Source organism: Neophocaena asiaeorientalis, unplaced genomic scaffold, assembly GCF_003031525.2.
Source record: "Neophocaena asiaeorientalis asiaeorientalis breed wild unplaced genomic scaffold, Neophocaena_asiaeorientalis_V1.1 scaffold7, whole genome shotgun sequence".
In the NCBI taxonomy this organism is placed as follows: domain Eukaryota; kingdom Metazoa; phylum Chordata; class Mammalia; order Artiodactyla; family Phocoenidae; genus Neophocaena; species Neophocaena asiaeorientalis.
The window spans coordinates 9,923,905-9,939,275 of record NW_020185337.1 but is presented as its reverse complement, the minus strand read 5'-3'; the positions used below and the strand labels follow the sequence as shown (position 1 = coordinate 9,939,275).

The following is a 15,371-nucleotide window of genomic DNA, read 5'->3' as shown; positions in this document are numbered from 1 at the left end:
GCACACAGCCGGAAAAAAAAAAAAAAAAACACACCTGTCATGAGGTCCATGTTGCACATGCTCCCACTTCCTAATTGTGAGGGGAAGACATAGAAATGTTTCCAAACCTTTTGGACTGATCTGAGTTCTGGGTAATTCCTTTTCATGAGGTCGTGGATACTGCAGTATAGTGTCTGAACTGTCTATTTCAACAAGAGTTCCCACCTATCCCTTCTCAGACTCAAAATAGTTTCAAACCCCAATTCCTCTCCTTGGACATCTCAAGAACCTCTACTTTTAATTAAGAATGGTAGGTGGTGTAGGGACATTATTCTTTTTTTTTTTTTTTTTTTTTTTTTTTTCAGTACGCGGGCCTCTCACTGTTGTGGCCTCTCCCGTTGCGGAGCGTAGGCTCAGCGGCCATGGCTCACGGGCCCAGCCGCTCCGCGGCATGTGGAATCTTCCCGGACCAGGGCACGAACCCGTGTCCCCATCGGCAGGCGGACTCTCAACCGCTGCGCCACCAGGGAAGCCTGGGACCTTATTCTTAAAGTTCACATCCCAATGAATATACAAAAACACCCACAAAAAGGCAGGCTACAAAGTCAGGTCAACACAGAAAACAACCACAGAATTTGGTTTTGACATTAAAAAAGTTTGTCTCTTTGCAGCACCTTGATTGTAACAGTTGGTAGGATTGCTAACAACTGCTTTGTTTGTTTTAGTAAAGTTGAAGCAAAATAACCATCTGTTGTTAAAGTAAAGCCACTCAGAGCTGTCTCAAGGTGCAGGCATGATTTTTCCCTAATTGTGAGAAGCATATTGAAAATTTCAATGGGAAAACTATTTTAAAACTCTAGCTATGTTTTTCTATGATTTTTTTGGCAACTTTTGATTTCTGATTTTACCACTTTACCCAAGCTTAAGAGCCAGTTGTTGGAATTTCTCAGTTGAATTTCTCATACTTGAGAGCTCTCTGACAAATAGGTAGCCAAACCCCATATACTATGCCTTCTGCAAAATGCTTGAAAAACCCGAAGAAGTATGAGTAGAGGATCAATACTTTCCTCTATATAAATGACAGGGTCAGAGCTTCTAGAAGAAAACAATGATGCAGCATTACTTACTGGTCATTTCCATTTTCAGGTGTGCCTAGGAGAGGAGGGAATTGTTATTAGAGCTGTGAGGAGCTTAGCTGCAAAAAACCTGAGACCCCTGCCACTTTCTGCTCAAAGATGTCTCTAAAGCCAATTTTTAACTTTTCCGTCTCTCGCCCCATTCCCCGCCCCACTGACCATTTCCTCAGACGTGGTGACTACTCATTCCTCAGTCACAGCTAATACATTCATGGTATAGTCTCAAGTAGGCCAACTCCACTGAACTTAGCTCTGGACTAATTTTAATCTTATAGTTTCGTATCACTGTGTGGAACTATTATCCATTATTGTACATCCCACAGACACCAAAAAAGGTTTCGGTATCTCTGGAAACAAATTCTTCTCAGAGTATTGAATTACCTTCTTAAAACAAAGAATTGACTTTTTGGCTTTTCTTTATATGTTGCTCTCTCTGGGGACCTAAATCTCTGTATCTGTGGTGAGCCACGATGCCGATATTGCTTCTAATTGCATCTGAAGCCCACGGCTTCAGCTTCTCAGAAGTGCCCTACAAAATGTCACGGAGCCTACTAACTGTAACTAATCTTCTGTCTGCTTTGCCAGGCTGTTCCACGAGGTCGGTAGAAAGCAAGCCGGGCTCGTGAGAACACAGAGTGATTCATTCCGCACAAGAGCATGGCCTCTCGGGAGCAGATCACGCTGGTCAAACCATGCATTGACCTGTGGCCTATTAGGCAAAATATTTAATGTAATCACTTAAGGGCCTTGCTTTATTCCGGATTTTGCTGTGATTTTATTCCATGGCTCGGCTCCCATCTCTTGGATTTCTTTTCATCTCTAAGGTAGCTCGTATCAGGATATGCCTTTTGAATATCATTTTCTTGACTTTGACCATCATTGTTTTATAAAGACGTTGATTTCCACGAAAATTTTGGCTACTGCTATTTCTGTCACCTTGGCTAAGTTACTCCAACATGAATCTTAATCCCTAGAATTTAATTCATGGCACGGTATGCTGTTCACCAACTAGATCTAACTTCATCTTCCCTACCATCAGTAGGGTTTTAACAACAATCCAGTTCACCTATAAAGTCCCCCTTAATAGGAAGTGTCAACTTTTCAAATAACTTATTTGCAAATCTTCCTATGCAAAGCAGTTTTTCACTACAGGGTATTTTTACTGATGGATTTAGCCCACAGTTTTTTTCCCTATCCTGTATACTCAACACCCACTGGCTTCAACTAGATTGGTTGAGTTCCCATAAAAGATAGGATTGGTGGTTTAGAAACTTAGAGAAATTAAACTGATTTATAAAAATGCTATTTCCCCTCTGGAAACTGAGTGAGGAAACATATTTCAGACTTTATTAAGAAGTTTATTCACTAACTCCCAGAGGGAAAGACATTGATTTGTTTTCTTCTTATTTTACAGCAAGAGCTAAAATGAACACTGCTGTTTTCATATCGTTACTTTCCCTTGCACTGTCTTGCTCAGGTGCCAAACTGTCCGTGCCCTGCACAGTCAGGGATTGGCCTCAGGAACAGCATCCATTAGTGTCCTGGGGGCACATTGTCCATGGGGTAAACAAAGAAGAGCGTGGCTCATAAAAATGGTTCATTTTTACTTTTTAACAGTATATGAGACTTAGGTAGAGTTCTGTTAGTGAACTGTTTAGAATTAAAGTGAGGAAAGGAAAGGTTCTATTTTACTGAAAATTACAAAATTTAACTCAATAAGCGTACATAAGGCTCTCTCTGCTATTTGTTATGCACAATGCCATGTGAGTCATACGTAGTTTGTGACTTGGAGGGGTTGCCTCAAGTTATGGACTGAATGTTTGTGTCCCCTCAAAATTCATATGTTACATCTTAATGCCCAATGTGATGGTATTAGGATGCTGGGCCTTTGGAAAGTGATTAGGTCAGGAGGGCAGAGTCCTTAGGAATGGCTTAGTGCCCTTATGAAAGAGACCCCAGAGAATTCTCTTGTCCCCTCTGCCACAAGAAGACACAGGCAGATCTGAAAACCAGGAAGAGTGCGCTCATCAGACGTCAAATCTGATGGTGTGTTGGTTGAACTTGTCAGCCTCGGGAACTGTGAGAAATAAATGTTTGTTGTTTAAGCCACCCGATCTATGGCATTTTTGTTACAGCAGCCTGGACAGAATAAGATGTTTGACTTTCAGGGGAAGCAGGCTTATAGAGAAGTAACTATATTATAGTGTGATGAATACTATCATTAAATTCTGTGGAATTAGAAGTAATAGAACACTCCACTCTGCTTAAAGAGATGGGGTGTCGAAAAAATATGGATTAAGTTTGTTTTTAAGCTAGATCCTAATGGATAAGATGGAGATTAGGTGTGTTATAAAAGTTAAGGTGTGTTATAAAAGTTAAGCAGTGGGCTGAACATTCCAAGGGGAGGAATAACATGGATGAAGCAGAATACATGGCACTACATTATACAACCAGGAAGGTGTCTGAAATGGAAAGACAGATTGAAGTTTAAGATAACATAGGCGAGTTCCCAGGAACTGGAGGGGGATTCAGAGGAAGCATGAAATAAAAAGAGACCTCAAGTTCCTGGAACAGAAAAAAGACTGAATAAAGACCAAAAGAAATCTCAATAAAGTCGGGACTTTAGTTAATAATGTATCAATTTTGGTCAATTAATTGTGACAAATATACCATACTAATGTAAGATATTAATCATAAGGGTAGAGGGGAACTCTCTACCTATCTTCACAACTTTTCTGTAAATCTAAATCTATCCTAAGGTTTAAAAGTTTATTTTAAAAAAGACTTTAAAATGTAATGCCATTATGGGAATCATAAATATTCAAGAGGCAGCGGGAAGAAGATGAAGCAGCAAAAAGAAGAAAAAGAGTGAGGATGTAAAACAAGGCAGTGTCATTTTAAATGAAAGAAGAAAGACTTTCCAAAGCTAATGGAGAGATTAAGGAGGATAATAAAGAATTGTTGGACTAGAATCCCTCTAAAAATTGCAATAGCGTTCAATCCTGAGGAACTGATTCAATTAGCAGAACACACAGTTGTGGAAGACACCTTCATAGGAAGGAAGCTGTGCCTCCCAGGAGGGAAGAAAGTCACAAAACACTCTTCTTGAAATTATGGGTCCCAAAGGGAAATTCTTAGCGATACTTCCCTTTATTCTCTGTTACACGGAAATGGAACAAATCTTCGCTATAGTTAACGCATGTCACTTTATGCCTTCTTTACTACCGTATTCCCCTGACCACCCACAAATCCAGGGCCTTTTCATTAAAAAAAAATGTGTCCATATTTGATATTATCTGCCATTAGTAGCTAATTTCTACTCCTTACCTTCACCGGCATTCAATGGATTTCTCTGCCCCTCTCCCTCTACCTCTGTGATCAAGCAATACAGCAGTTTGTGTCTGTGTATAATGCCTCTCTCCTCTTAAGAGTTTAAATTCAAGTTTAGACTGAGCATGTTTATTCTCCTTTTAGGAAAACAAAATGAAACAAGACACTGTTACCTACCTGGGTCTGTCTTCCAGCACATTCGATACAAACCCACCAAAGCAAAGACTGAAAGTGTTATTGCAATCAAAGCAATAACCACAGGCAAAATGATACCTAAAAAGTATTGGAGACATTGTCAGTTAGAGTGGCTATTGAATTTCACAACAAATCATTCATGAACTGAGGAGAAGCATGTATGCTTCCTTTCTTCTTTAAACATCATTTTATTTAAAAGAAGATTTTTTTTTTAAGCAAAGAAGATAATTATCTGATTCCTGGGTTTTGCCCTAGTTGTCATTTCTGATGTATCCACTTGATGTCAGTCTTGTAGCCTTTCTGAAATAAAACTCCAAACCTAAGGAAGACAGTTCCCACTTTCCTGGTGACTGAAGGAATGAGGAGGTGGGAGACTGGCCGGGAAGAAGCTGTCCCCTATGGTCAGAACCATATTCACACTTTATATTCTTTACTAGTTTATAGTGAAGTTACTAATACATAGCTTGGATGAAGGCATTGAGAAGGCACAAACTTCCAATTATAAGATAAATAAAACTAGGGTTTTAATGTATAACATGATAAATAGAATTAACTCTGTTGTATGTTACATATGAAAGTTGTTAAGAGAGCAAGTCCCCAGAGTTCTTCTCATCACAAGAAAAAACATTTTTCTATTTCTTTAATTTTGTATCCATATGAGGTGATGGATGTTCACTAACTTATTGTGAGAAGTTTCATGATGTATGTAAGTCAAATCATTATGCTGTACACCTAAAACTTATGCAGTGCTGTATGTCAATTATATCCCAATAAAACTGGAAGAAAAAGAAATATATATCCTCTACTGGTTCTAGTGGAAATGCTCTAGTCATAAAGCTGGCTTCTTAAAAAAAAAATCACTAATATCTTTCTGTAAAAATATCTTAGGACTAAAAAGGCATACAATAACATAAGTGGATATAGATGGATATCATGGTGGAACAGTATGGTCCAAGAAAGATAAGCATGTGTGTATTTGTGAATGTCTGCTTGGGGGAGTGGTGTTGCTACAGTAAACTAGGGTGAGTTTTTGCTGTTCTCATCAAAAGAAGGGTTTTGCTGTTTGTTTGTTTGTTTGTTTTAGCATCTGCCTTCTTTTCTGACAGTCATTTCCCAGGTTAAAACAAGAGTGAAGAAAGGAAAAAGCTGTCATAGGGATATAAGTAGAGATATAGATGTTATAGTTACTATTTAGTTAGGTGTTCTCATCTGCTGGCATATGTACTCCTTATATTTACCGGGGGATTGAGAATAGCTAGGAGATTCATTTGTAGGGTGGGTTACACTTCACTGTTATGGTTAAATATTTGTTTTAAGTAAGTTCTGCTGGGTTCATATTAGACCTTACATGAGATCATTAGTGCCTCCCAAAATGAAGATGGCATGAATCAGCAGCTCAATAAATGCAATACTGACTTATTGAATGGAATGACTTTACCTAAACCTAAGATAATCTTTTATTATCACAGCTTCATATATATTCATCTTATTCTTAATTTTCAGGGCAATTAATGAATATTCTCTATTCAGTCCTAGCATAAACAGTGGCTGACATATATATGTTTTTGCTAAAATGGAACTTTTCTTAAAAGGCCATTTTTAACATTAAGATAAAGTTTTGTAAAGGTGAAAATTCATTTTTATGGAATCTCTGCCCATGCACTTTGGCTTATCAGAGATTAGTCCCATCAATTCACCTTGACCCCTGGTGGTAGCTGCTTAGCACTAAGGTAAGAAAAAAAAAAAAAAATCCCCAAAGTGTATTTATTAAAACCAGACTCAATGGGAGGAAACTTTCAAAGCAGGTGGCAATTATATAGGATTATAATGGGATTGCAGGTTCAGTAAAGTTGAGAAAAGGCTGTCTGTAGTTGAATCCCTTCCCTTATTGGTAACATTCAAACTTTCTGCAGTTCTACTGCCTTGAATGAAGACGCACGTATTACTCACTGGAATAAGAGGGGCTGGTTGAAGAAGAGCTTGCATTTTTTGCGTTCTCAGTGCCTATTATTTTAAGAAAGAAAAAAAGTCACCTTTGGTTAATGTGTGCCAATTCTCACACTCCTCCCCCCACCTCCCCCACTCCCCGTTTAGGTAAGCCTCTGTGATTTATAGGTATGAGTCTTGGAGTGAAAACATTTTATCTCATTCTGAAAGAGTTCTGTTTCATGACTCAAGATTGGTAGGGAGTTAATGTATACAATCTGATGAGTTTGGACACATGCATATACCCGTGAAACCATCCCCACAATCAAGGTACTAGACAGAGTCATCACCTCCAAAAGTTTCCTCGTGTCCCCTCCCTTGTTTGAGGATGTGTAGTTTTGTTGTGTATAAATTATACCTCAATAAGCTGTTTTTTAAATGGGTGAGGTTTTCTTGGTGAGGAGGGGTCAGGCGAAGCAAGCTTCCACTCATACACACAGAAGTCATACCTTGAGACTGGGAGATGTTTTCCAGAATTGTTACTGATATTGAGGATAACGTAGGGATTCTGGAAGGTGACGCATCTGGTTGTAGAGTGTTAACTGTAGGAAAACGATAAATGTAGCGTCAGATGATAGTATTTGCTCTTCTTACTGGATTTCTTTGCAGATTCAAACAATTTGCATTTCTGATGATCTGTAAAAAACTGCTTATTGTTGAATAATGGGATACATACAATTATACATTAAATCATGAGTTCATTCTATCTCCTCCTGTAGAGATGATTAGATTTTGAATGAGAAAACTTGGGTGTTAGTAGTATACCTTCAAGAACTGGCCAAAAAAACGTGAGCAAGTTTCTCATCTTAGGCTACAGACTGTATCACCTACTGCATGAAGTTCTGCCTCCCATAAGAATGCAAACCAATGCAGAAGCACTAATCACAGTTTAGATATTACAACTTTGAGTGATAGTGATTCTTTTCACTATAAATACTTAAAATGGACATAAACACCCAGGACTTCAGATTTTATAACGTTTCTTAGTGGTCAAAGAGAAAGATTGCAATCGAGACTTTGGTTGGAAGAACTGGGGAAAACAATAATAGAAGATCCCTTCATTTTTTATCTCAGCAGTGGTTTACAGTTGTATGCCTTTTCTAGAGTAACTGCTGCTTGGATGCATTTCGACCACTGTCCATGCTCTTTTTACCATGGCAAATGTTAATTTTAAATTGATTATTATTATTTGTTTGCATAAGTCAACATTTGCCATCTTTAGTCAGAAGGACTAAAACAAAAAAATAATAAATAAAAATTTATTATTCAAAACTCATAAATTTCAAGGAAACATAGATAAGTATATGTTTTATAAGTGTACAACGTTTATTCTTGTGAATCTGTAATAAAATGTAATTTGTATTTTGAACATTTTTTGAAAAATAATTCTCTTTTTCTTGAAATATGAAGTAATATCTTTTAATCACACCTGTTTGCCTTGTCTCTACACTGAATTGCAAGCTCCTGGAGTGTGAAGGCTGTAATTCCCACCATCCACCGCACGAAGCTCTGACCACAGTGGGTATGCAGTAAGATGTAGCTGACTGCTTGGATAAACTAAGAGGCACCTCTTACAGTTATGGCCCCCTTAGGAGTGTGAAGGCCATGCATAATTGCATGAAAGAAATTGATATTGCCTATGACTGCCTTGTATCTTTCTCTCTTTGTCACCCACAGCCCAGCACGCACTGCATGCTTATGCATTTTTGACATTTGTGGGGGGAGAATAATGTTAAGACTCTGTTCTTGCCAGGCAAGAGATCTGTGGGAGGAAGCTAGATATATGCCCGTAAGAACAAAGAAAAATGTCAGGCTCGTGCACTGAGCAGGCAGAAAAAGGAATCTTAAATACAAGAGTGGGAACTAGCTCAAACCTCGGTACTTAGTTGCTTTTTCCAGTGTCAAGTGTTCCAGTGAGGATGAATGGTCTTTTAGTTGTGTTGGTAGAGAATGAGATGGCTGATTAAATAACCAATGGCATTAATTCCCCTGGGATTTCCCAAGGGTTAATTTTCAAGACTCCACATTCTACCTTATTACCTTCTCATAGACAGGCTAAGTGGCGGCTACAGTTCTGAGTATAATCTATCTGGTTCAGATGAAACTCCAAGCTTTCCTCCTTAAAAGGTTAAAACGTGTTGACTGTCCAGTGCCATTATTACTAATGATCCACAGGGAGGCAATAGAATTAACCCTTCTTAAAAGAGGATTGGTTGGCTCCTTGAACAAAGACTTATTTTTTTTTCTTTTAACCGCAAACTTTAGTTAATAAATCACTTCTGAAACCAGCACACACATACACACATACACACACTTCACCTCTATTACATTGAATGATTTCTGGTGTTTTCTAGTCTCTTTTACTTCATTTAAAAAAATACTAGTCATGACCCACTAATGGGAATTAACTTACAGTTTGAGAAACCCTGTCCATTATTGATGAAATTACAGGTCTTGGCTGAATTCATAAATTGTGAGTTTAATGTACTTCTTCCTGCAATTAAGATGGAGCCATGGTATGTTCAGAGCTTATGATTTCTGTGGATTTCACTGAGACTGTATTATGCCACGTTCTACTAAAGCGGCATCGGCAGAGGAGGTACAGGAGAGGCGCAGTGGATGGTTGAGAGCATGATTCTGAAGACTGAGTATGCGGGCTCAAATCTGACTCTAGCACTTATTTGCTGTGGAATCTTAGTTAAGGCACTTAAACTCTTTGTGTCTGAGTTTCCACATCTACAAATGGTGATTATAATTTTTCTACATCATAGTATTGTGAAAATTAAATGAGTAAAAATAAATTTAAATTGCTTAGAAGTGTGGATACTGATATGGATATAATATATATAATTACTATAAAATTATGTTAATTTATATTATATTAATATATGATTTTATAATAATATCCTATTGTTATATTGTGATTAGGCACCTACAATAGAGAGTTGTGTCTTTCACCAAAGTCAATTTATCTAATTTTCTCAGGTATTCTAAGTGTAAAGCTATATGACTCTTCAGACACTTAACATGTTTTCAGAAGCTTCCTTGATCTAGTCAGGAACTGGAGAAACTGGAGTATATGGTGTTCTTAGATGACATCAGTTTGCTCTCAGACCTTGACTTTTGGTGATTGTAATGATGATTGAATTGCAGATATGGTATGTTATGACTTAAATTTAATTTGCAAACTTCAGGCCAGAAATTGGAGTAGGCTGTTTGAGGCAGAGACCTCAGAATAAAGTCTGTTGTAATAAAGAGACTTGAAGAACCAAGTCTATTGTAATAATGTATACCCAAATTTACCTGATGGATTAGTCTCCAAAATTTACAAACAGCTCATGAGGCTTAATATCCTCAAAACAAACAACCCAATCAAAAAGTGGAAAGACCTAAACAGACAGTTCTCCAAAGAAGACATACAGATGGCCAAAAGGCACATGAAAAGATGGTCAACACCACTAATTATTAGAGAAATGCAAATCAAAACTACAATGAGGTATCACTTCACACCAGTTAGAATGACTATCATCAAAAAATCCACAAACAATAAATGCTGGAGAGGGTGTGGAGAGAAGGGAACCCTCCTACACTGATGGTGGGAATGTAAATTGGTACAGCCAGTATGGAGAGCAGTATGGAGGTTTCTTAAAAAACTAAAAATAGAGCTACTATGTGACCATGCAATCCCACTCTTGGGCATATATCTGGATAAAAACATGGTCCAAAAGGATACATGCACCCCAATGTTCATTGCAGCACTGTTTACAATAGCCAAGACATGGAAGCAGTCTAAGTCCCCCTCGATAGAGGAATACATAAAGAAGATGTGGTATATATATATATATATATACACACACACACACACACACACACACACACACACACACACACACAAAAGAATATTACTCAGCCATTAAAAAGAATGAAAACAACGCCATTCACAGCAACATGGAGGGACCTAGAGATTCTCATACTGAGTGAAGTAAGTCAGACAGAGAAAGAGAAATATCGTGATATCCCTTATATGCGGAATCTAAAAAGAAATGATACAAATGAACTTATTTACAAAACAGAAACAGACTTAGAGAACGAACTTATGGTTACCGGGGGGGAAATGGGGGAAAGGGATAGTCAGTGAGTTTGGGATTGACATGTACACACTGCTATATTTAAAATGGATAACCAGCAAGGGCCTACTGTATGGCACAGGGAACTCTGCTCAATGTTATGTGGCAGCCTGGATGGGAGGGGAGTTTGGGAGAGAATGGATACATGTATATGTATGGCTGAGTCCCTTTGCTGTGCACCTGAAACTATCACAACATTGTTAATTGGCTATACTCCAATATAAAGTAAAAAGTTAAAAAAAAAAAACAAATTTACCCTATTGCCATCTGACAGTGGAACACATTTGGCTCTTGCTGTCAACCAATTACTAGGTAAATCATTGGAAGTTTTAAAGACAGAAGACCTTATCGATGTCCCAGGGTACCTCTGGTGGTTATGAGAATGCACCTCATGGAAGGCGAACTACAGTGTAATTGACCGAGGTTCCCCACCTGCTCTCTGAATTCCATCACTGTGTTTGTGCTGATGCCATACCTTCTGCGGGCTGCTCCCAGCCAGTGATTGAGCCTGGCAAGTATATGAAAGCAGGTCTGCTCCTGGGAACCGTGGGTTTCCCTGAGGAGGGACTTGAGCTGGAGGAGTCCCTGATGGCCTTCTCAAACCTTCCTTAAAGGAAGGCATACCATACACAGATATTAACAGGAGAAAAAGTGTGAGAGGCCATAGAGGATAAAATATTCTAGTGTGAGAAAGAAAATAAAACTGTGTGTTCTATTTTCATTTCACCATGTTTCCTGTTCTTCTTTTTGATATGTACGCATTTGATATGTGTTTGAGGGACTAAATTCAATTGAACGGAATGCTTATTCATTTTTCTCATTATTTATAAATAATTGGAACTGGTCTCTAACTGCAATTTGATGGATTCATGTCTCACTTTTAAAAAGAACTTTCCAGCACTTGTCACAATAACTCATTCACTCCTCCTTAACACATTTTCTTCATGTGGCTCCAGTAGAGCACACACTGCTGGTTTTTCTCCTACCTTATGTCTTATTCTTCTCAGTCTCCTTGGCTGGTTTCGTCTCTTCTTTCTGACTCAGTTTTGGAGGGCCCCAGAATGCAGTCCTTTGTCCTCATGTCTAACTACACTAATTTCATTGGTGATTTCAGTCAATTTCAAGGTTTAAATAGAATATCAGTGCAAATGATCTCCTAATTTATACTTCCAGCCTAGACCTCTTTCCTAAATTTCAGATTCATAATCATGGCAAATAATAGAAATCTGAAACTCAACATGTCCAAACTTGAATTTCTGCTCTATCTGCAGCCTTTCTATCTTAGCTGATGGCAGATATTCCTTCCAGTTGCTCAGGCCAAAAGCCTCAGAGTTATTTTTGATTCATCTCTTTCTATACTATTCCAAATGCAATCATCAAGAATATGTATAGGCTCCACCCCCAAAATATATTTGGAATTTGGAGATTGCATGCCACCCTATGACCCTATGACCACACTGGTCCAAGCTACCATCATTTCTCTCCTCGAAAATTTGCAAAAGATAGTCTTGCTTCATTTGACAGTCTCTCCTCAGCAATCAGAGTTATACTTATAAAACATGAGTCAGATCATGTCACCCCTCTGTTTAAAATCCTCAGTGTTTTTCCATTCCATTTACAGAAAAAAATCACAGTCCTTGAAATAACCCACCAAATCTTAGGTAATCTGCCTGGTGTATCCCCTGCCTTTCTCCCTGCCCTGTTTATTTAACACACCAGTCCTCTCCTCAAGTTGTAGCTCTGTTTAGATGCTCTTCCCCCACGTATTAGGTGGCTCACTTCCTTCTTGTATTTTCTCAAACCTTTTTTATGACTTATCTTGACCACTTTTTCAATACTGAAAATGGTCCCCACCTCTCTGGCACTCATAATCCCTCCCTTCTACACTGTTCTACATCTTCTCTTTCTCATAGCACTTATCACCTCCCACCTTGCTTTATAATTTGGTTAATTAATACGTGTATTGATTATAGTTTGTCTATACTTATACTAGAATATAAGATCCTCAAGGGCAAGAATCTTTATTTTGCTCACTGATATTTCCCAAATGCTAGAGAGTGTGTACAAGTAGCGACCATAAGTTTTGCTGAAGGGACAAACAAATTTTTTGGCAGCAGACGCGACTGTTGTTGAGGAGGAAGTGAATTCATGTGTTTTCCTTTTTTGCCTTAATATTAGGATGGGTACTTATTTAAAATTATTCTCATTAATTTTTTTCATTCATTCTGAAGTAATAGAAAAAAATAGACACCTACTCTGGGTCCAACAGTAGATGCTGAAGGAAATACAACAGAGTACATGAGATAGTTATTTCATTTAAGGAGCTCTCACAGGGAAGGTGAACAGCACAAAGTTGATTGATGTGAAAAAAACAAACAGTACGTCAAGGATTAAAATAAGAGATACCATGTTATTGTTAATTGAATTTTACTTATAAATTAATTCTTAACAGAAAGAATTAGAGGTGCTTAAGCAATGATATAGGCCATAAGATGAATAAAATAAAAATGAGAAATCAGAACAAAGGAAACTGGAAGAAACAAATAAGCTCCTTCTAAGAGTTAATACCAAGCATCAATATGGTTGTTGGTGTTGGCCATAAGAATTGGTTCTGAGCATCCTGACAGTCAGGGAAAGGGAGCATGGTTTACTCTAGGCTTTCATTATCAGAGTGGAAAATGATCTATTATATAAGTAAGTGGCACATCAGCGGCCCAGTCAATAAATGCTATGAGTATGGTTGGTCCCATTCTCTGTTTTGGGAGGGGAAGATGCTGGTATGATCCCTGAGGTCTCTTCTAGCTTTAAGATTTAGATTCTTGTCAGGGTTCCTTTCAATTCAGATTTTGTTATAGCTAGTCTGCATTTTCACTTTTAACGGGATCCCCTCATCTACTTAATGAGCAAAATGACAAAAGGAAACTTTTCTGCCTTCACATGATAAAAATTAATTTCTGCTCTCATCAGACCTGAACTTTCTGACCTAGTTGTACACTTCAAACTATGCAAAAACAATTTTTATCTCAAAGTTCTTTCACTTTGCTTTGGGCCATCAGCATAACTAACCAGAAGTAATAGCATCCTCTAACCCAGTAATAACTGTGACTAGAGATTTGTTTACTTTAGGTAACTCTGTAGAAATATACGTTGAAGAAGGAGGGCATATTTTTCTTTTGTGACTTAATATAAATAGTTATTAATTTCCAGAAAATTATATGCAACGCACAAAGAATGAATGGGGCACTGCTAATTACTTCCATATGTGCTAACTCACCTTATTCTTAAACATTTTTATTATGTGCTTTAAAGATGAGAGATACTGTGGCTCAGAGAGATAAGGTAACATGTCTGGCAATAAATAGAAGGGCTAAGACATAAGCCAAGTATGACTCAAAACCCTATCTGTTTCCTTTCCATTATGCCGTGCAACCAACAGGTTTCAAGTGAGTTGAGCTCATCTTACTTGTTAATGGTATCATTATCAATGAGACCAGTGAAATTTTTTTCTCAGCATTCTGAAAGTTTTAGAATGTTCTCGTCTCTCTCCCAAAATATATACATCATCTTACCTGAAATTCACAATTTGGATAGTACGACCTGAAAACACTGAGAAGCTTTTCAACGTGTAACTCTTCCTGTGCCGTATGCTTTCTGAGAATGTGAGCATAAGCGATCCAAAACACGGACATGAAAATGTTAAAAAGGACTTTATTTTCAAGTTACGGGACACTGTGTGCCAGGCATCGTTCTAAGTGTTTTACACTCACTATTGTATTAATAATATTTTCGTTCCATAAAGTGGAAACTGAAGCCCAGAGAGTATAAATAATTTGCTCAAAGTCACACAGAGCTGGGGTTTGAATGCAAACTCTAGACTCGGTTCTGTCAACCACAATTCTGTGCTGCCTAGGCCTCTGCTCCTCAGTCGGAATGAGTTATAAGTGCATGCCTCTTATTTTTGTTACACGAAATATTATCTATTTCAGTTTTGGCTCCAATTGAGAAGGTATTCTTCCTACCAAGGTAAACTAAACACCTCCTTCCTTCAATAGGCCAAACCAGACTCTGCATATACATACAAGCAGACAGAATTATTCCTAGTGTATTAAATAAAGCATATTGTAGAGCTCATTGGAAGAGCTCACACCCTTAGCAATATCATTGAAATGTGTTGGTTCTTAAAGTGAGTGTTGGCTAGCTAATCAGTTGAGACTGTGAGTTTTTATGACCTTTCAGTGTAGACTAGAGAGCCACAAGAACAGGGCTGAGCACTTCTTAGAGAGTTATCAGATCCCTGAACTAGAGAAGAACCCACATAGCCATACCTAGATTTATAGATTCATACAATTTCCTAAGTGGAAGTTTATGCCAGACCCTATCACATAAATATTGATATATTTTTTCCTTCCATAACTGAGTTATTTTATTCTCAACTAATTTTCAAACAGCATAAAATTTCCAAGTTAATAAAAACAACTCTGGATATCACTTCGCTATGGGTATATTTCTAGTTTGAGTACGTTCTACGTGAACAATAGTATCTGTCAATAGTTCTACCCGAACAAAGTTCTACCTGAACAAAGATTCTGTCATTCAAAGTTCAAACATTCAGGTAAGT

General features: G+C 37.9%; 1 protein-coding gene across 2 annotated transcripts in view; it reads right to left on the bottom strand.

Moving 5' to 3' along the window:
• Positions 1-15,371, bottom strand: part of EMCN (endomucin) — a 93,510-nt gene that overhangs the window by 13,287 nt on the left and 64,852 nt on the right. For both annotated transcript variants that reach the window (XR_003002022.1, XM_024736194.1), the window contains exons 6-9: positions 7,076-7,168; positions 6,591-6,644; positions 4,623-4,718; positions 1,107-1,131 (exon numbers count right to left, since the gene is read on the bottom strand). Coding sequence is in view for 1 of the 2 variants with exons in the window: in XM_024736194.1 (XP_024591962.1) it covers positions 1,107-1,131; positions 4,623-4,718; positions 6,591-6,644; positions 7,076-7,168 (268 nt within the window). In the remaining variant the exon portion in view is untranslated. The remainder of the gene's footprint in view (positions 1-1,106; positions 1,132-4,622; positions 4,719-6,590; positions 6,645-7,075; positions 7,169-15,371) is intronic.